The sequence below is a fragment of the Oncorhynchus nerka genome, linkage group LG9b, assembly GCF_034236695.1.
Source record: "Oncorhynchus nerka isolate Pitt River linkage group LG9b, Oner_Uvic_2.0, whole genome shotgun sequence".
In the NCBI taxonomy this organism is placed as follows: Eukaryota; Metazoa; Chordata; class Actinopteri; order Salmoniformes; family Salmonidae; genus Oncorhynchus; species Oncorhynchus nerka.
Genome location: NC_088424.1, coordinates 778,253 through 801,026, shown reverse-complemented (window position 1 = coordinate 801,026; position 22,774 = coordinate 778,253). Strand labels below are relative to the sequence as shown.

Here is a 22,774-nt window from a genome sequence, read left to right as displayed (position 1 = left end):
CCCATAAAAATGTCAAGGAGGAAATATACCTTTTATTTGTGGATACAGGGATACTCGTGAGGGGGATATCAAAGTTGCATGTAAACAGCTTATCCCGAATAAGACCTTAAGCGAGATACGATCTACTCTCCGGTATACTGTGCGCACGTAAACGTGGTCATTGATGTGCAAGGTGACAACAATAGGTACGTAGTCTATACCTCAACAGTATAGGTTATTGCATTCAGTGTACCAGTGGTCATCTCTCAGCATGATTGCTGAAATCTGTTTTGTCAAAGGCAACCATGGATACCCATAAGGGACAGCCATTCCACAATTGTATCAAACCAAGTCACAGTAAATTACACAAACCTAAACCTACACAGGCGTACACTGTACATGGCACTGCTGTCATGAGAGACTCAAAAGCTCAGTGCTCACATTTTGTCTCTGCCTCTGTTCTAATCTAATCGCTGTTGGCTTTGTACCTCTGCTCAGCAGAGATACCAAGCCCCAGCTAATGGGCATCCCTGAGCGAGTGGCTCCTGGCGTTCAGGAAACCCTGTCTCGGTGACACTGTGACCCCCGGAGATGTGAGAGCTGTCAGTGTGTAGCCGCCAAGAGGAAACCAAGCGGCTGTGGGGGGCAGCAGGTTCAGTTGGGGCGGAGATGGAGGGAGAGGAGAGAACAGGCAAAAAGAGAGGGAGATTAGGTGGGAGGAGGTAGAGAGGGGATGGGGAGGGAAGGAGGTAGAGGAGATGGGGAAGAGGTAGAGAGGAGATGGGGAGGGAAGGAAGTGGAAGGAAGTGGAGAGGAGATGGGGAGGGAAGGAGGTAGAGAGGAGATGTGGAATGAAGGAGGTAGAGAGGAGATGGGAAGGGAAGGAGGTAGAGAGAAAGAAAGAGCAGAGGAGGATGTAGAGAAGAAAAGAGAATTGAAAGTAAGTAGATGATTAGGGAGGAGGATGCAGAGAGAGGAGAGGAATGTAGAACGCAGAGGGTAGAGAGGGAGGGGGACGGGAAGGGATGAGATGAGATGAGCAGAGCACCTGGATGCCAACTTTGACAGCTAAATAATTGATGCCCCCTGACCAGAGGTCATCCGGAGAGGGAGGAGGAGAGGCAAACAGGGGGACAGACTCAGGGGAGGCACGCCCGGTAGAGCTATTTATAGCTGCATTAGCTCTCCTTCCCTCTCGCTCTCTCTCTCTCTCCATATACAGTACCAGTCAAAAGTTTGGACACTTACTCATTCACAGGTTTTCTATATTTGTACTATTTTCTACATTGTAGAATAATAGTGAAGACATCAAAACTATGAAATAAAATATGTAGTAGGCAATTAAAAAATATATTTTTTTAGATTCTTCAAAGTAGCCACTCTTTGCCTTGATGACAGCTTTGCACATTCTTGGCATTCTCTCAACCAGCTTCATGAGGAATTCTTTTCCAACAGTCTTGAAGGAGTTCCAACATATGCTGAGCACTTGTTGATTGCTTTTCCTTCACTCTGTGGTCCAACTCATCCCAAACCATCTCAATTGTGTTGAGGTCGGGTGATTGTGGAGGCCATGTCATCTGATGCAGCACTCCATCACTCTCTTTCTTTCTGGGATGGTGTATCGCTGCCGAATGCTTTGGTAGCCATGCTGGTTAAGTGTGCCTTGAATTCTAAATAAATCACTGACAGTGTCACCAGCAAAGCACTCCCACACCATTACACCTCCTTCTCCATGCTTCATGGTGGGAAACACACAAGCGTAGATCATCCATTCACCTACTCTGCGTCTCACAAAGACACGGCGGTTGGAAACAAAAATCTCAAATTTGGACTAATCAGACCAAAGGACAGATTTCCACCGGTTTAATGTCCATTGTTCATGTTTATTGACCCAAGCAAGTCTCTTCTTCTTATTAGTATCCTTTAGTAGTGGTTTCTTTGTAGCAATTCGACCATGAAGTCATGATTCACGCAGAATCCTCTGAACAGTTGTGTTGAGATGTGCCTGTTACTTGAATCTGTAAATCATTTATTTGGGCTGCAATCTGAGGTGCAGTTAACTCTAACGAACTCATCCTCTGCAGCAGAGGTAACTCTGGGTGTTCCTTTCCTCTGGCAGTCCTCATGAGAGCCAGTTTCATCATAGCGCTTGATGGTTTGTGCGACTGTACTTGAAGAAACTTTCAAAGTTCTTGAAATGTTCCGTATTGACTGATCTTCATGTCTTAAAGTAATGATGGACTGTTATTTCATTTTGCTTATTTGAGCTGTTCTTGCCATAATATGGACTTGGTATTTTACAAAGTAGGGCTATCTTCTGTATACCAACCCTACCTTGTCACAACACAACTTATTGGCTCAAACCGATTTAGAAATTCCACAAATGAACTTTTAACAAGGCAGACCTGTTATTTGAAATGCATTCCAGGTGACTACCTCATGAAGCTGGTTGAGAGAATGCCAAGAGGGTGCAAATCTGTCATCAAGGCAAAGGGTTTGAATATTCTCAAATATAAAATATATTTTGATTTGTTTAAAACGTTTTTGGTTACTACATAATTCCATATGTGTAATTTCATAGTTTTGATGTCTTTACTATTATTCTATGTGTATAAAATAGTAAAAATAAAGAAAAACCCTTGAATGAGTCCAAACCTTTGACTGGTACTATATATATATATACTGTATATGTCCATATATATGTATATATATTATATATGTATTAATTTCTCTCTTAATCCCTCCAATTTTCTTTCCCTGTCTCTCTCACGCTCCCTGATTTTCCCTCTCTTCATGCTCTAAATCAACGAGCTAGGTACCCAGGGCTCAGGCTCTCTCTCTCTACCCCCCCCCTCTCTATCCCTCTTTCTTTCTTTCTTTCTTTCTCTCTATCTCTCTTTCACCCTCTCTCTCTTTCTGCTCCAACTCCTGATGCACCTGATTCACACCCACTACCTCCTTCTCTGTGGTCCATTGGGACACTCACAGAGATTGGAACTGGCTCAGGCCCCGGCGAAACTCGGACAAGTCTTAATCATCGTTTGTAATTTCCAATAATTTTGTTTTGCTCGGTGTCTTTGTCATTCAAGTGATCCAATAGGCTAAAACAGATCATACTACTGTACCTGATTCCTCCGTTACAATCATACTTGTCCTACAGTTGCTATCATCCCAAGGCTTTCGATTTGATGCGATTCAATTAACACCCAACATCCATTGGCGTGTGTCTCAGTGTGTGTTTGAGTGTGTGTGTGTGTGTGTGTTAGGGTGTGCGTGTGTATTGCTGAGCTGTTTATAAGTGGCACGGGTCACACGGTTGCCTTTGCTATCTCCCAAATGCAATTACAAAGTCCCCCCTATCTTAATGAAAGAGCCTAATGGGATTCTAATACATTGTCTACCGAGACTGGCAACAGACACTGCCCATGGTCTTCTGGTGAAGCCAATACCTTATGAGGACTGAAGGGGATCTGCAGAAAGGGTGGGTTGTTATTGTGAGAAAGGAAACGACGAGGAGCCGCTATAGAAATGTTTTTGTTAGATGAGACATTTTATAAGGTCATAGACTGTTTGAGTCATGGCGTCGCCTTCGGGCTGTGTGTGTGTGTGTGTGTGTGTGTGTGTGTGTGTGTGTGTGTGTGTGTGTGTGTGTGTGTGTGTGTGTGTGTGTGTGTGTGTGTGTGTGTTTGTGTGTGTGTGTGTGTGTTAGTGCACGTGCTATCCCTTTAATAGGCTGTTGGGGGGTAGCCTATCTTCTAAACCATTCTCCTCCAAAGTCGGGTGTCTTACCTCACATAGCAATGTAATGTACATATATAGGTTTGACCTGTTCGCTAGCAGCAGTCCGTACTTCATTAGGCCACTCATTATCCAGAGTGTAAAAAATACAGAACAAATCAACAGAATCACCTAAATTAGACGAGCTCAGAGAAAATGTGGCGAGGCGCAAACTCTTGAACCTCATCATCTTCCTCTTCCTCGTGCCTCCGTGTTAGATCCCAGGTTTGGGAGTGTGTGAGCGCTAGCAGCAGGTCATTAGCGACTAGAAGCGTAATCCAGCAAGTAATTAAAGAAGGGGACGTGGGTTCGTCTGAGAGTGTTAGATGACTAGCTGAGAGGCGAGAGAATGAGCGAAATCAAGACTTTAAGCCTATGAGAGACCCGCATTTTAATCAGCCTCCCAGCCACACCCACCCACCCACTCCACACACACACACACACTACACTACACACACGAAGCCATCTTCGCGATGAGACAAAACACACACCACGAGAGCGAATCTAATCTGATATTTGATTAAAAGTAGGAGAATTAACATGGTGGATGAAGTAGTCTGTTTCTCAGTAGGAGGGAATTGGACATAGGGATGATTTTGCGAGGTCACTGTTCTAGATAGACACCCTAGGCCGGACCAGATGGGCAAGCTCAGTATTTGCACCAATTATTTCACCAAGACTGCACCAATTACTTTGAAGTATTAAACAGAAAACTTCCAATAAAGTCCAAAGAGGAAGAACAAGACTTGAATTCAAAACGTAAATCAAGACAGCTTCAGAGTTTTGTGTGTCAATGTCCTATATCAGAATGACAGATGCAAACTTTGCTGCAAATGTTGAGTTCTCGTCTTCCGTAGATGGTGACATAGGGGGAGAGATTTTTTAAAGAACAATCCAATGCACCATAACCTGATCTTTGCTATACACATTTCTGTGGAGTACGACTTGGTTTTAATATTTCAGAGGCTCAATTAGAGGTGAGCTTGGATGCCACCTGGCATTCTAAAAGCAAATGCTCTTTTCTAACTCAGAATGTTCAATATTAAACAAGCTCAATTTGATTGACTTTTCTCTGAATCATTTCTGCTGACTCCCACTCGTCCCTACAGCACTTCTCAAACACCTTGGCACTCTATCAAATCCCCTGACAAATCTTTATATTTTCACATTTACCGTGAAAACAGCCACTTCCCATAAGATACTGTATATACCGAAGAGTTCAGGCCCAAAACGGTACGATTCAGAGTCAATAGTAGACTACTAGAGCACATCTTGGCAGTGCTTTTGAGAGGCAATCTAAGTGGCGTTTAAGAGAGATGCAAAGTGCACTTCTGCTGACACGATAGGAATCTTCTTCCCTGAAATCTCTTCGTCTGTCTGTCATTATCATTTACACATACAGGTAACTGCTGAAATAAGGAAAGGCTTGAGTTAATGAGGGATACAAAGAATATTGAAAGCAGGTGCTTCCACACAGGTGTAGTTCCTGAGTTAATTAAGCAATTAACATCCCATCATGCATTTATTTTCATGAGTCTTTCCCTGGAGGCAGAACTGAGCAGTTTCCGCTAGATAGGCCAGCTGCAAAGTCGAAATTGGTTATATCGTATAAATTCATGATAACAAAAATGTGCTTTTTGGTCTTAATTTAAGGTTAGAGGTAGGCATTAGCATTAGCAGTGTGGTTAGGGTTGGTTTTAAAATCCTTTTTTATGACTTTGTGGCTGTGCCAGCTAGTGACCACTCTGCGGAGATGCCTCCAGGGCAAGACTCACAGCAATAAATGCCAACCTGCATCTCAGTCACCAGATTCCAACCCAACTGAACACTTATGGGAGATTCTAGAGTGGTGCCTGAGACAGCGTTTTCCACCATCATCAACAAAACACCAAATTATGGAATTTCTTGTGGAAGAATGGTGTCGCACTTGTAGAATCTATGCCAAGGTGCATGGAAGCTGTTCTGGTGGCTCATGGTGGCCCAATGCCCTATTAACAGTGGAATAGTGGCCACTGATGTTTGATTTTGTAAAAAAAAAAATAAAAAAAAACATGTCATGCTACTTCTCTGCCTTTTCCTGTATGTTTGTATTTTACGCTGCTCATTTGTCTGAATTTTTAAATCACAAACAGAAAAGTATTTATAGCCTTTTTTTCCTGTTTTTTTCCCCCACACCTATTCCTGACCCACACCTATTCCTGACCCACACCTATTCCTGACACCTATTCCTGACCCACACCTATTCCTGACACCTATTCCTGACCCGCCAAACAGTGTGCTGGAGGACGTTGGTACCCAGCCAGGCACTAATATGTCTCTCCCTCCTCACTGAATGAGTGACAAATGGAAGAATGGGCGATAATTATGCGCCTTACTTTACAACTGAATTTCAATTAGGCCTAACTTGAATGATAAGGAAGGTGAAGAGGCTGATTACATTTAGAAAGGCAATAGTGAAATGGTGAATTTGTGTCGCTGACTTTTGATCAGCAGCAAAATCATTTGATGCGTCTTGGGGGGTTGACACCGTTCTCTTTTACGTTTTTACTTTGTAAACAGATTGCATTTACAGGACTGTTTTATTGACTGTAACTCTAGCACTAATCACATGCATTGTAAGGGAAGTGACAACATGCTATGTGTTGCAGTAGGCTTTTAGAATAACGCTAAACATATCCTTGACTCTATCCAACTTGATGAGCAGGAAACAAACGACGCCAGACAGCCTGCACATCTAAACTATTCCTAAACTAATTTCACACATAATAAGAGTTAGCCTATAGACAAGATTAAATTGACAATGAATCTGATGTGTGACAATATTAGGCCTATCAGTTGTCATGTTGTACACCGAAGAGATGGGTACATCTTGTAAATGACAGATCCCAAGGAAAGGAGCATCACTTTATCAAATCCTCCTTCAGAGTCACATGCAGGTAAAACATTTTGAGTTCTCTATAGTATCAGAATGAGCATATTGTGCAGTGTCTATGACACTTACCTTTGTTAAATAACTCTCAAAATTCAAGAGGTGCAGCTCTATTTCCACATTTCTGTGCTGCCCATGCGTTCAGCACATGACCACTTGGACAGCAGCATTGCTCTGGCTACTAAGAAAAAAGTAGTAAGATTAATAAACTAAAAATAACAACATTTATGCAATTCATCCTTTACAACTGTTCATGCACTGAGGCTTTTGTTTAGGAATACAGAAAATCATTTCACCTGTGACCTGGCTGGTTATATTATTATTATATTTTTGGTTTCTATTTTGTCAAAAGAAGCTGTAACTGGACTTTATGAATTATTACTAATCGAATCTACAAATAAAGTTGATCAATTGGATTACACCGTAATGTTTTTATTGTAAGGGAAACGAAAATAGGCTATTTGTCCTACGTTTTGCTAAGACTATGTAGAATTATACAAAACATATCCTTGACTCTATCTGAACAAATAACTTTGTTCATTTATTGATACATTTCCACAAATATTTCTTCATGCAACGAATCCTTTATAACAGTTTATGCACTATTTATCATGCGTTGGTGTTTGCTGCACCTTGTAGGTTGATATATGATGCATATACTAAAGGGGACAACCAGCAACGTTCTCTAGCTGGTATTTATAGGCTTAAAGGCCATGCGGTTCTAGTGTTAATACACTTTACTACTAAATGGAAATGTTTGTATTTTATTCCCAGTATTCTGTATGTTTGTGTATTTTATATGTGGCGTATGATTGTGTTTGTTATTTTCATATTTCATATTGGCCTCGCCTCCCTTTTCCTCCCTCGCCATCTAACAGAATATTTGGAAGGCGCTGGATGCTCAGAGCCACGCTGTGCTTATCATTGCCCTCGCACGCCACCCGCTGTGTTTGGATTATTATTTTCTCCCTCCGCGCACCTTGCCGCTCCGCGCCCATTGTGGCGGTCGTTTAATTTCGATAAGGCATTGTGGGGCCTAATATAGAGGGGAAATGTAAACTACAAGCCCAGGCAGCAGCGAGGACGGATGGACCGCGAAGGGTAAATTGTTATTTCACCACTCCGAATGGAGTTGTGATGATTTGAGCGGGTGGAATGGGTTCTAAAAAAATATATATATATTTAAACGGGGAGACAAAGAGCGAGGGATGAAAAATGCAGGGGAGTTGAGGCGGAGAGACAGAGAGAAAGTTTGGTTTATCCGAGTTTGGCAGTGGCGCTTGTGCATACGAGGGATAGCCTTGGCAGGTTTTGTTCCTGACGCCCTGCTAAGGTTGAACTAATATCGGCTGTCACAGGGTCGGGGTTGCGAGTGTGTTCCCTAAAGCTATTTCCCCAAATCCCTGAAAAGAACAGAAATACAGAGTTGGTTCCAGAATCGGAAACGTCAATAAAAAAGCCAAAGTGAAAAAGGATGTATATTATTGAGTTGGTGTAGTCAACGGGATATCTGTAGTTATTTTCTTCTTGACTACACACCACATGTCTGGTGTCAGGCCCGTATTTAATTTATGTCAGCGAGAGATGCTGACAAAGATCATTGTGTTCAGAACTGTGACTCTGTGTTGCCCACTATTGCATTACTTCTAAAAAAGTTGAGGATATTGGAGGGGGATTTGTGAACCTACTACATTAAGATGTTTGGATGCCTTACAAGATCCCCAATTGTAATTTCAATGGATGTGGTTTACTTTTTTATTTTACTAGGCAAGTCAGTTAAGAACAAATTCTTATTTTCAATGACGGCCTGGGTTAACTGCCTGTTCAGGGGCAGAACGACAGATTTGTATCTTGTCAGCTCGGGGGTTTGAACTTACCGTTTGAACTTACTAGTCCAAAGCTCTAACCACTAGGCTACCCTGCCGCCCCGCTACCCTACCCCATTCACCAAGAAAGTGTTTCCCAGCATTACTCTATAAAAAGACTCACACAATTCTTGCAATGGCAGGAAACCAGTTATCCATCCCACTTCTGACACCAGTGTAGTGAAGATGGGCGATAGTCACTAGCACTAAGGGTCTCTGGCTTGAACCAGAGACCCTTACAAGGCAAATACACTACACTGTGTCATTAGGAAGGTCGTGCTTACATTCGGGAGGACTGAGCATTACAATTTCAATCTGACTCATTCAACAAGGTAAAGAGAAAAAAAGCTAATTATTGTGTCATCATATCCAGCAGACAATTAAACATACTTCAATTTAATTTGATTGTCATACCACTTGTGCTATTAAAAACCGAGATAGCAAACCAGCGTCTCTCTCCTATTGGACCATTAGACTTAAAAATGTAATTTTTCTGAAAGGTGGCCTGGAGAGAGGAATATTGCAAAATCAAGCAAACACAAATTGCATTTCTTCCTCCCTGTCTGGCCTGGCACAACATGATGCCACTGAGGTTGATTACAACCCGCAGAAAGCTCTTTCAGTCTCTTAGCAGCTCAACTGTATTCTGCCACCATCTCTAAAAACACATACATGTCCTCGATAACAGTGTTCAGAGTGGCGGCACGCCGAGACACATTTCCAGCTCTGAAAAACGAGGTGACAAACCATGTCCATTATCTCTCTATTAATTCTCTCTCTCCCCCTCACTTCCTCCCCACCTTCTCCTCCTCCTCATTTTCCTTGCAGGGGAGATCTGTGCGTTTATGATCCACGGGCAGGAGGCCCCGTTCGAGGCGGTGGTCCTCAACAAGACGTCAGGGGAGGGGGTCCTGAGGGCCAAGGGCCTGGTGGACTGTGAGACCCAAAAGGAGTACACCTTCGTCATCCAGGCCTACGACTGTGGGGCCGGGGCCAACGGGGTCAGCTGGAAGAAGTCACACAAGTAAGGAAGGAGTGTGTGTCAGGGAGGGGGGTTGGTCTGTGTGATGGGGGGGGGTGTCGGGGGTGGGGTGTGTGTGTGTGGTGGAGTGTGGGTGTGTGTGTGTGTGTGTGTGTGTGTGTGTGTGTGTGTGTGTGTGTGTGTGTGTGTGTGTGTGTGTGTGTGTGGCTGGATCTTTTTTTGTGTGAGATCGATTTTTGTACAAAGGTTGCGTTATACAAGCAAACTGGTTTGTGTCAAGAACTGCAACGCAGCTGGGTTTTTCACACTCAACAGTTTCCTGTGTGTATCAAGAATGGTCCACCACCCGAAGGACATCCAGACAACTTGACACAACTGTGGGAAGCATTGGAGACAACATGGGCCAGAGTCCCGATGGAACGCTTTCGACAACTTGTAGAGTCCATGCCCCGACAAATTGAGGCTGTTCTGAGGGCAAAAGGGTGGGGTGGGGGTGCAACACTACATGCTAAACGTCCAGTATGTGAGTCTTTAGTTATCCTCAGTACTGTAATCACAGACAGTGACTGAGCACATCCGCCGTGCAATAGCAGCCTTCTGTAGTGCTCGTAACAGCTGAGACCTGTTCAATATTTAGCCCTAGGTATGATTTTCATTAATGAGGGCCCGAAGGCTCCTTATGAGTCAGACAGTCTCACATAAAGCCTTATACAGTATAGCCCTGCTCTGATGAAGTGCTACTGAAGGCTGTGCTCTAGTGCACTGACTAAGGCTGATATTGTCGCACAGAGAGAGAGAGAGAGAGAGAGAGAGATGGGCATGAGAGGGTGGGAGGGATTTCACAGGTTGGTCATCTTTGATTAATGTCTCCCGAGTGAAATAGGGCACCTGTGAAAACCAGTGTGTGTTTTATTTTCATCCAGATCAAAGTGTATTTGTCACGTGCGCCGAATACAACAGGTGTAGACTTTACCGTGAAATGCTTACTTTACGAGCCCTTTCCCAACAATGCAGAGTTAAAAAGTAAGAAAATGAGCGAATAGGAAATAGTACCAAAATAAATAATAATAACGAGGCTACATACAAGGAGTACCGGTAACAAGCCAATGTGCAGGGGTACGAGGCAGTTGAGGTCATATGTACATGTAGGTAAGGGTAAAAGTGACTAGGCAATCAGGATAGATAAGAAACAAGAGTAGCAGCAACGTATGTGGAGAGTGTGAAAGCTGTGTGTGTGTGTGCTTGTGCGTGCGCGTGTGTGCCTCAACTAAGCAGCATCACTGCAGGCCATTCTAAGTAGGTGTCATTAAGTTAATGCCTTTAATTTGGAAGGCATGTTGCAGCATCACTTCTTGTCACAAGGTCATTGTCAGCAGAATTATAGGTAGAGTTTGAGAAACTGGATTTTAAAAATAATAATAATACTGAGATATTTCAAATATTACTTACTGTATGTTCAGCCCTGTGGTTGTTGAAACAAAGTACAAAGGAAGAGGCCCCGAACCAACCTAGATTTGGTGAGGATATCTCTCAATGGTGCGAAAACATTGCATCACTACCTTAATTTTTTACAGTGTTTCTCTTTCTCATGTTCCCTGAGCTGGTTATGAGTTTGTGTGTTGTTGTTTATGTTTGTCATATGAGTATTTTGTTATCATTATTACCTATTGTTGGAAGAAAGAGCATCAAAGGTCTCTCTCATTACCTTCCCTCACACCTTTCACACCTTTCACTCACTCACTCACTCACTCACACACACACATACTCACTCCCCCCTCCCTCTCTCCCTCTATCCAGGGCGGTGGTTCACATCCAGGTGGATGACGTGAATGAGTTCTCTCCTGTGTTCCGGGAGGCCGTATACCATGCTGCGGTAACGGAGGGGAAGATCTACGACAGCATCCTGCAGGTGGAGGCCTGGGACCAGGACTGTTCCCCGCAGTACAGCCAGATCTGCAACTACGACATCGTCACCTCCGACACGCCCTTCGCCATTGACCGCAATGGTCAGTGAACTCTAACCTCTTCCCCTGACCTCAGAACCTGCAGGTCAAATGACACAAGCATAGGCTACTCTGACTGTCCTTGCATTAGGTCAAACTTTTGTACTTTGCCTCTCTCTACACATTGTTATCTCCGAGCTCAGAAAACAGCCCTGTAAATTCCTTCAACACTTTACTTTCCATGACAGTAATGACACAAACTGTTCCTCAGGCCATCAAATTGGCTCGGCATAATTTGAATACAGTCATTACCAGAAGTTCGTATCTACATCGACGTACAGTCCATTCACAGTCAGTACACGTGGCCCATGCGGGAATTGAACCCGCAAATTTGATTTGCTGTTGCCAGAATCTTCTCCAACCAACTGAACTTGGTTAATTATATTCCTAGCACATCTCTCACACCACTTGTCAGCGTGCTGTATTCATGGACTCTCCAAGTGCTTCCCCATTCATCTTCTGATCACAGTGCAGTGTTATACAGAGTGATGTGAAACTGGATCCAGCTTTTTGTGATCAGCGGGAACACAAGGACGAGTGGAGCCCGCGGATCAGACAGGCAAAATGACATCAGACGCTCCACAGCCTGCCATCTCTGCTAGCCTCTCTCCTCCCTCTTCCCTCTTCCCTGTTCCCTCTCTCCCTTTGTCTCTCTCTCACTCTTTTTGTGTTTCTATGCCTCTTCCTCACTTTCTCTCTCCTTCCCTGCTTCCCTTCATTCCCCCCTCTCTCCCTCTCCCTCTCCTGCTCCCTGCCTCCCTCCCTCCCTCCCTCCCTCCCTGTCTGGTAACTCTGATGTCCTCTGGCACGGCTCAGGCCCCTCTGTGACTTTTATGGGTTCCTGTCCGCCATTCCAGCTTTGCGGCTGCCAGTCGCCTCGCCTCCTATAGCCCTCCCACTGTCTGCAGTGCGACTGGCGCTCGTGGTGCTCAATTAGAACTGAGCGGAGTGATGCATGGGGGCCGCCAGAGTGTGTTTTGTACCGAGGGGGCTTCTGGCTCCATCATTAACCGTGGATCAGAGGCCTGAGTGAGTTATTAAATAAAACAGGCCCGCCAGCCCTCTGCAACTCAGGGAGAAAGGGAGTAAGATGGAGGGAGTGAGGAAAGGAGAGAGACAGAAAGAAATAGAGCGAGGGAGAGAGGAAGCAAGAGAGGATGTGTGAGAGAGAAGGTGAGAGGCCAGAAGAAAGAATCAACAGAGAAAAGAAGAGAGACAGGGAAGTAGAATGAGTAAGTAGAGAAAGAAAGATAGCGGTACTGTAGTTCCAGCTCTTTCAGAGTTTTGTCTGAATATTTCTCCTCTCCCTCATCGATCCTGAACAACCCATTATATTCTGTACTAGAGAGAAAGTCAATCTTATCTACTTTAGACATACAAATGATGGTGAACTTGAGAATCGGGTCCTAGAGAGCTGTAGTGTATGCTAGTTTTCATGGTTCCCCAGCAGTCAAAAGACACACACAGGTTCCCTATTTCACTCAGATATTACACATGGGGACAGTAACGGGTGCAACACAATCTCACATTCAATTTGCGCAAATATGTACAAGTATTTGCGTTTTTGTGTGGCTTAATTCTTTTGTAAATACACACATTTTTGTGTGCATTAATTCGTATGAAAAGACAACAATTTTTGTACGACTTTGGGGGAAAACTTTGTAACAATCTTTTGAAAGTTATTGGAGCAGTGCATTGTGGGTAATGGTGTTCAACACTGCCTTTTTTTGTGTCCCACATTTATTTATATAAAAAAATAACCCGATATTGTTAATCAACCAGGTTGTCACCGAAATACTTATAATAGTAGCCTTATGCTTTTTATTTTTATTAATGCTAATGCTGTTTTCTATGCTTTTTTTTACTTCATACTTTGGGATGCTGGTGCTATGTCAGATTTTATGAGGGTTGCCAGATTGGAGTAAAACGCTGTATTTGTCTGATTTTTTTTGCGGTATCGATGAAGGTATTTGATTGAGGAATAGGGATACATTTTCATGATGCGAAATTAATTCATCAATAAATGTGGGGAAACAGAAGACCTGCAAAAAAAACCTGAGGGGTAGCTCTGGACTGAGGGGTAGCTCTGGACTGAGGGGTAGCTCTGGACTGAGGGGTAGCTCTGGACTGAGGGGTAGCTCTGGACTGAGAGGTAGCTCGGGACTGAGAGGTAGCTCGGGACTGAGAGGTAGCTCGGCACAGAGATAGCTCAGGCTGGTTGACGGCTCTGGCAGCTTCTGGCTGACTGATGGCTCTGGTAGCTCCTGGCTGACTGACGGCTCTGGCGGATCCTGGCTGACTGGCGGCTCTGGCAGCTCCTGGCTGACTGGCGGCTCTGGCGGCTCCTTGCAGACTGCCGGCTCTGGCGGCTCCTTGCAGACTGGCGGCTCAGGACAGACGGGAGACTCTAGCAGCTCTGGACAGGCGGGAGACTCTAGCAGCTCTGGACAGGCGGGAGACTCTAGCAGCTCTGGACAGGCGGGAGACTCTAGCAGCTCTGGACAGGCGGGAGACTCTAGCAGCTCTGGACAGGCGGGAGACTCTAGCAGCTCTGGACAGGCGGGAGACTCTAGCAGCGCTGGAGAGGAGGGAGACTCTAGCAGCGCTGGACAGACGGGAGACTCTAGCAGCTCTGGAGAGACGGGAGAATCTGGCGGCGCTGGAAAGGAGGAAGGCTCTAGCAGCGCTGGACAGGCGGGAGCACCTGTAGACAAAGGACGGAGAGACAGCCTGGTGCGGGGCGCTGCCACCGGAGGGCTGGTGCGTGGAGGTGGTATTGGATAGACCGGACCGTGCAGGTGCACTGGAGCTCTTGAGCACCGAGCCTGCCCAACCTTACCTGGCTCGATGCCCACTCTAGCCCGGCCGATACGAGGAGCTGGAATGTACCGCACCAGGCTATGCACCCGCACTGGAGACACCGTGTGCTCCACAGCATAACACAGTGCCTGCCCAGTCCCTCTCGCTCTCCGGTAAGCACAGGAAGTTGGCACAGGTCTCCTACCTGGCTTAGCCACACTCCACATTCCATCCGCTCCGCCGTGCTGCCTCCTCATACCAGCGCCTCTCCGCCTTCGCCGCCTCCAGCTCTGCCTTGGGGCGGCGATATTCCCCTGGGTGTGCCCAGGGTCTTCTCCCGTCTAGGATTTCCTCCCAAGTCCATTTCTCTAAATATTGCTGCCTCTCCTGCTGCTGCTGCCTCTCCTGCTGCTGCCTGTTACCACGCCGCTTGGTCCTGTTGTGGTGGGTGGTTCTGTCACGGCAGATTTCCTCCTCTTCCTCTGAAGAGGTGAAACAAGGATTGGACCAATATGCAGCGTGGTAAGTGTCCATGTTTTAATAGGGAAAACTGAACATGAACACAAATACAAAATAACAAAGTGAACTGGCAATGAAACAGTCCCGTGTGGCACAAACACAGACACAGGAAACAACCACCCACAAAACCCAACACAAAACAGGCTACCTAAATATGGTTCCCAATCAGAGACAATGACTAACACCTGCCTCTGATTGAGAACCATATCAGACCAAACATAGAAATAGACACATAGAACTAGACATACAACATAGAATGCCCACTCAGATCACACCCTGACCAAACAAAACATATAAACATACAAAGCAAACTATGGTCAGGGCGTGACATCATGTCTAGTAACGTGATCTAGTGGTGGGAAGCATTCTGTTCTTCAACATTGTGTTGGGTGTAACTACATTGATATAACTAGTGTACAATGGATAAGCAAAAATGGGTGTGACAGAAGCAGTCACTACTGGTGTGATCAAGCCTTACAGTGCATCAAAATTGCCTGAAGCTGAATGAAAAAGTGTTATGCCCTGACCAGTTATTCAGAAGAAAATCCTCTGTGATTGTCTAATTTACACAATTTAACTTACCAGTGTGGACCCAAAACAAACACATTCTACACATTTACAAACTACCTGTTTAAACAGTTATTATAACCATGGTGTTATTTTGTTAATAAAGCTTATACATCTGATAACATGACAATGATCCACATCATATGTGTAGACCAATCATGTGTGTTATGTAGCAAAACACAACTATCCTTTTTTTAGGTTGCAAACCAGTGATATGAATCACTGTTGATCCGTCCTGTATCACGTTTCAGGAGAAGACCCAGATGCAGACAGTGTCGAAGTAACAAAAGTTTATTACTAGAACAGGGGGCAGGCAAAATGACAGGTCAAGGGCTGGCAGAGGTCAGTAATCCAGATCAAAGTCCATAAGGTACAGAACAGGCAGGCTCAGGGTCAGGGCAGACAGAATGGTCAAAACCGGGAAAACTAGAAAACAGGAACTAGAAAAGACAGGAGCATGGGGAAAAACGCTGGTAGGCTTGACTAACAAAACAAACTGGCAACAGAGAACACAGGTATAAATACACTGGGGATAATAGGGAAGATGAGCGACACCTGGAGGGGAGTGGAGAAAAGCACAAAGACAGGTGAAACAGATCAGGGTGTGACATCCTGTTCCGATCTAATGAGATGGATATAGGATTTCCTACGGCCTAGAATCGAGGCCTTTCCCAGTCATGAAGGACAAAGCTAGGCCCCTCTTGGTTCTCATTGGCGAAGACTGAACCCAAGTTAGGGGTTGTATGTCAGACTCTCCTACTCTCCACTCTGCCCAACATGTTATACCCCAGACATTGTAAATAAACCCTTTTTAAGGTGCTATAACTTGTATCATCATTATTATAGGGATGTGAAACCCATAATCGAATGGCTTCAGACTGAGAATTTTTCACGGCCAGCGGAAAAGAGTTATTCGGAGTAAACTTTATCATCCTACGCTTCCGAATATATTACTCGCTAATGTTCAATAAAGTAGACGAGCTCAGGGTGAGGATCTCCTTCCATAGAGCCATCAAGGATTGTAACATACTCTGTTTCACGGAATCATGGCTCTCTCCGGATATACTGTCCCTGTCCATACAGCCAGCTGGGTTCTCAGTAATTCACGCAGACAGGAATAAAGACCTCTCCGGGAAGAAGGGCGGTGGTATGTTTCATGATTAACCACTCATGGTGTGATTGTGATAACGTACAGAAACTCAAGTCCTTTTGTTCACCTGACCTAGAATACCTCATAATCAAATGCTGACCGTATTACCTCCCAAGAGAATTCTCTTTGGTTATAGTCACAGCCGTGTATATTCCCCCTCAAGCTGATACCACGACGGCTCTCAAGGAACTACACTACTCAGGAAACCACATATCCTGAGGCCACATTTATTGCAGCTGGGGATTTTAACAAAGCAAATTTGAGGAAAACGCTACCAAAGTCCTGCCAACACATTGACTGTAGTACTAGCGCTGGGAAAACACTCGACCACTGCTATTCCCTCTTCCTGGATGCCTACAAGGCCATCCCCTGCCCTCCCTTCGGCAAATCAGATCATGACCACTTCCGCAGTGGCGACGATCAGTGGACGAGGCCATCCACTGCTTTCCACTCCTGTGAGTATCGCTGGCTCAGTGATGTTAGGCCCAGGGTTGAGTTGCACATCCCGGATAGCAGGAAGGTAGTGAACAGGAAGTTGAACCGTTTCCGATAAATGTTGGACTTGTGTTTGTTACTCCTTACTACTGAAGCGGTTCAGTGGAATAGGGAGTGAGGTAGATTTAGGTAGACGTAGGCCATTTTTCAGAACATTATGGTATGCTGTGCATTGTCCGCTCCCGTGGAACGGTGAACCAATGTGTTTGGTGTTGGTATTCTCCGGCAGTAGATTGATTGTGTCATCCCAGCAAGGACCCACTGAGACTATCAGTAGAGCAGCTACATAACTGACAATCGTGGCAATGCACTGGAGACTATAAATGCATAATTGCCCTTTAAATCTTTGCATGAGTTAATTAGCTGGGGTTGGCTTACACTTGATGTTTTAGATAAAATAACAGCATCTGTAGGAGAAGCGGCACCTGTCGCACCACCCTCCCTTCCGTCTGCCATCTTCCACATCATATAACAAGGTAACTATCAATCTGTGTCTGGAACTAGATTAGCATCCGTTACCAAAAACGCAGGACTTGTTCACAAAGCTGACCATCTCCATTGGGTTGAGGTGATTGCGGAGACCAGGTCATCTGATGCAGCACTCCATCACTCCCCTTCATGGTCAAATAGCCCTTACACTCCCTGTGTTTGGGTCATTGTCCTGTTGAAAAACAAATGATAGTCCCACAAAGTGCAAACCTGATGGGATGACGTATCGCTGCAGAATGCTGTGGTAGCCATGCTGGGGAAGTGTGCCTTGAATTCTAAGTAAATCACTGACAGTGGTCACCAGCAAAGCACCCCCACACCATCACTCCTCCTCCTCCATGCTTCATGGTGAGAACCACACATGCGGAGATAATCTGTTCACCTAATATGCGTCTCACAAAGGCACGGCGGTTGCAACCAAAAATCTCAAATTTGGACTCATTAGACCAAAGGACAGATTTCCACTGGTCTGTCCATTTCTCCACTGGTCTAATGTCCATTTCTCGTGTTTCTTGGCCCAAGCAAGTCTCTTCTTATTGGTGTCCTTTAATAGTGGTTTCTTTGCAGATATTCGACCATGAAGGCCACGCAATCTCCTCTGAACAGTTGATGTTGAGATGTGTCTGTTACTTGAAATCTGTGAAGCATTTATTTGGGGTGAAATCTGAGGTGCAGTTAATTGCTGGTTTCTGAAGGCTGGTAACTCTGGATCTTCCCTTCCTGTGGCGGTCCTCGAGAGAGCCAGCTTCATCATAGCGATTAATGCTTTTTGATGAAACTTTCAAAGTTCTTGACATTTTCCTCCCATTGCCAACAAAGGGTCTATAACAAAGTATTGAGATAAACTTTTGTTATTGACCAAATACTTATTTTCCACCATAATTTGCAAATAAATTCATTAAAAATCCTGCAATGTGATTTTCTGGATTTTGTTTCTCATTTTGTCTGTCATAGTTGAAGTGTACCTATGATGAAAATTACAGGCATCTCTCATCTTTTTAAGTGGGAGAACTTGCACAATTGGTGGCTGATTAAATACTTTTTTGCCCCACTGTATGTGTTATTTCCTAGTTTTGATGTCTTCACTATTATTCTACAATGTATAAAATAGTACAAATAAAGAAAAACCCTTGAATGAGTAGGTGTGTCCAAACATTTGACTTGTACTGTAACTTGGATCATTGTTATAGGGCTGTGAAACCCTGATCATGGAAATTGCTGCTGACATTGAACATAGCTTAAGGTTAGGTTATTTAATTAATGTCAGACTTTCCCATGCCACTGTTCCCAACCCCGTATATACCATAGGTTGTAAATAAACCATTTGTAAGCTGATAACTTCTCATAACTGCTATCATTATTATTTGGCTGTCAAACCCATAGCCCAAACCCATGGCTTCTCACCATTTATTCACAGAGAGCAATTTATGTTTTTTTTAACAGGTAGTGTCCATTTATTTACATGAGTGTGTTGATTGCTTATTATTCACTGGAAATACAGAATATGTATAAAAATGCCAAATGTATCAAAAGCTAAATCAAGCAGAGATTTATGACTATTTAACCATGTTAATCATTACTGAGACATACAAACACTGAGGCAGTGTTGAACACCATTGCCCATCATGCATTGCTCTAATAACTTTCAAAAGATTGTTCCGAAGTTTGCCCCCCAAAAATGTATTTTCCTATGAATGGAGTTGCACAAAAATGTATGTCTTTTCACATTAATTAAGCCACACAAAAACACACAAAATCTGCTGAGATACTTTTTGTACATACAGTGGCATGCGAAAGTATTCACCCCCTTGGCATTCTTCCTATTTTGTTGCCTTACAAACTGGAATTAAAGTTGATTTGGGGGGGGGGTGGTTGTAATCATTTGATTTACACAACATACCTACCACTTTTAAGATGCAAAATATTTTTTATTGTGAAACAAACAAGAAATAAGACAAGAAAAACAGAACTTGAGCGTACATAACTATTCACCCCCCACCCGAAGGTCAATACTTTGTACAACCACCTTTTGCAGCAATTACAGCTGCAAGCCTCTTAGGATTTTTGACCATTCTTCAAGGCAAAACTGCTCCAGCTCCTTCAAGTTGGATGGGTTCCGCTGGTGTACAGCAATCTTTAAGTCATAATCCAATTGAGAATCTGTGGTGAGGTCTGGGCTTTGACTAGGCCATTCCAAGACATTTAAATGTTCCCCTTAAACCACTTGAGTGTTGCTTTTGCAGTATGCTTAGGGCCATTGTCCTGCTGGAAGGTGAACCTCTGTCCCAGTCTCAAATCTCTGGAAGACTGAAACAGGTTTTCCTTAAGAATTTCCCTGTATTTAGCGCCATCCATCATTCCTTCAATTCTGACCAGTTTCCCAGTTCCTGCTGATGAACAACATCCCCACAGCATGACACTGCCACCACTATGCTTCACTGTGGGGATGGTGTTCTCGGGGTGATGTAGGTGTTGGGCCCTCTCTTGGCAGGTTTGTTGTGGGTGCCATATTCATTCAATTTTTTTTATAATGGATTTAATGGTGCTCCGTGGGATGTTCAAAGTGAATGATATTGTTTTATAACTCAACCCTGATCTGTATTTCTCCACAACTTTGTCCCTGACCTGTTTGGAGAGGTCCTTGGTCTTCATAGTGCCTTTTGCTTGGTGGTGACCCTTGCTTAGTGGTGTTGCAGACTCTGGGGCCTTTCAAAACAGGTGTAAATATACTGAGATCATGTGACAGATCATGTGACACTTAGATTGCGCACAGGTGGACTTTATTTAACTAATTATGTTACTTCTGAAGGTAATTGGTTGCACCAGGTCTTATTTAGGGGCTTCATAGCAAAGGGAGTGAATACATAAGCAAGTACCACTTTTCCTTTATTTAAAAAAAATAAAAATAAAAATAATTTTGACTATTTTATGAATGTCCATTACATGAAATCCAAATAAAAATCAATTTAATTTACAGGTTGTAATGCAACAAAATAGAAAAAACGCCAAAGGGGGTGAATACTTTTGCAAGGCACTGTATTTGCACGAATTGAGTGTGAGATTGTGTTGCAATGGGAGATGAGGCTGGGACTGGAGCTCCATCATGTAAGTGGGGACTCGGGGACTGAGGCCTGCTAGCTGTCACTGGTGATGTCTCATTTGTAACTTACCCTAGCTGGGTTATGTTCTATCATGGTGTGAGATGTATCACAGCTACAGTAAATGTATCGCATTTAATCAAAGACAAACAATGCCACCCCTCAGAGCCTGTTTCCTCTCTAGGTTTTCCGAGGGAGTTTTTCCTAGCCACCGTGCTTCTACATCTGCATTGTTTGCTATTTGGCATTTTAGGATGGGTTTCTGTATGAGCACTTTGTGATTGCTGATGTAAAAATGGCTTTATAAATACATTTGATTGATTGAGCTCTCCCTAAGGTGTCATTTAGGGTAGAATCCACACGTCTCAAATTTTTGCCTTAATCGTGCATTGTTGTCAATGGGAGATTTCTCGCAAAATAATGAGTTATGCCTGCTCATCTTAAATTAGGGTTCAGCCCGTAGAGACCAGTGCAACCACCACAGCTATTGCAGTCTTCATCGAAACCCTTAGCACTCTGACTGCTTGTATGGAACTACATCTGAATAAAGGCGTCCTTTTGATTCACTACATGGCATTAATCTCCACAATCAGCACTAACAACGTACCACTCCACTAACTCTCCGACCCAGATTCACAGAAGTAAGTGAGAGACTGAGATATCCTCCTTTTTGAGGGTACATCATCTTCATAGGGTCCATCTGGGAGTGGAGCTGTCCAGGTTTGAGGGCTCACACTGCTCCTGACCTCCTCTCCTCTCCTTGACAGCTGCAGAGCTGCCTCCAGGGCAAGATTCATGAATAAATGCCAACCAGCATCAGCATCAGGACCATAGACATACAACTATAGAGATGCTGATGTCATAGGACCTCGAACCATAGTTCCTCTCTAGTGCTCTATCTCTATGATCCAGACACTGACATACTCTCAGACAACCAAACTGGCTGTAGAGGTTGCCAGCTAGTTGAGCAAAATAGCCTCCGTTTAGGGAAGGTGGGAAAACAAAGGCTAACACACTTAGATGTTAGAGTGTGATGAGGATATTCATTTGGATAGGAGAGCAACTCACTGAAATCGATGAACATTACATTAACTGAATTGATTTACAGACGATAGCAGTGAGTTTGAATTGTCTTGAGTGCATCCCTCACGCGTGCAATGTTTTTTTTACCTTAATTTCTCCTCTCCCTCATTAGGCAACATCAGAAACACGGAGCGACTGAGCTACGACAAGCAGCTGCGCTACAAGATCATGGTGACCGCCTTCGACTGCGGCCAAAAGAGGGCGACGGAGAGTGTGGCGGTGCACATCGATGTCAAGCCCGTCTGCAAACCTGGCTGGCAAGGTCAGTGGCATCACAGAGGAAGACTATGTTACATTTACATTACATTTAAGTCATTTAGCAGACGCTCTTATCCAGAGCGACTTACAAATTGGTGCATTCACCTTATGACATCCAGTGGAACAGTAGTGCATCTAAATCTTTTAAGGGGGGTGAGAGGGATTACTTTATCCTATCCTAGGTATTCCTTAAAGAGGTGGGGTTTCAGGTGTCTCCGGAAGGTGGTGATTGACTCCGCTGTCCTGGCGTCGTGAGGGAGTTTGTTCCACCATTGGGGGGCCAGAGCAGCGAACAGTTTTGACTGGGCTGAGCGGGAACTGTACTTCCTCAGTGGTAGGGAGGCGAGCAGGCCAGAGGTGGATGAACGCAGTGCCCTTGTTTGGGTGTAGGGCCTGATCAGAGCCTGGAGGTACTGAGGTGCCGTTCCCCTCACAGCTCCGTAGGCAAGCACCATGGTCTTGTAGCGGATGCGAGCTTCAACTGGAAGCCAGTGGAGAGAGCAGAGGAGCGGGGTGACGTGAGAGAACTTGGGAAGGTTGAACACCAGACGGGCTGCGGCGTTCTGGATGAGTTGTAGGGGTTTAATGGCACAGGCAGGGAGCCCAGCCAACAGCGAGTTGCAGTAATCCAGACGGGAGATGACGAGTGCCTGGATTAGGACCTGCGCCGCTTCCTGTGTGAGGCAGGGTCGTACTCTGCGGATGTTGTAGAGCATGAACCTACAGGAACGGGCCACCGCCTTGATGTTAGTTGAGAACGACAGGGTGTTGTCCAGGATCA

General features: G+C 44.5%; 1 protein-coding gene across 2 annotated transcripts in view; it reads left to right on the top strand.

The window, feature by feature from the left end:
- Positions 1–22,774, top strand: part of LOC115114241 (calsyntenin-2-like) — a 284,603-nt gene that overhangs the window by 191,609 nt on the left and 70,220 nt on the right. For both annotated transcript variants that reach the window (XM_029642323.2, XM_029642324.2), the window contains exons 3-5: positions 9,379–9,574; positions 11,330–11,538; positions 21,848–21,997. In XM_029642323.2, the coding sequence (XP_029498183.2) occupies positions 9,379–9,574; positions 11,330–11,538; positions 21,848–21,997 (555 nt within the window). The remainder of the gene's footprint in view (positions 1–9,378; positions 9,575–11,329; positions 11,539–21,847; positions 21,998–22,774) is intronic.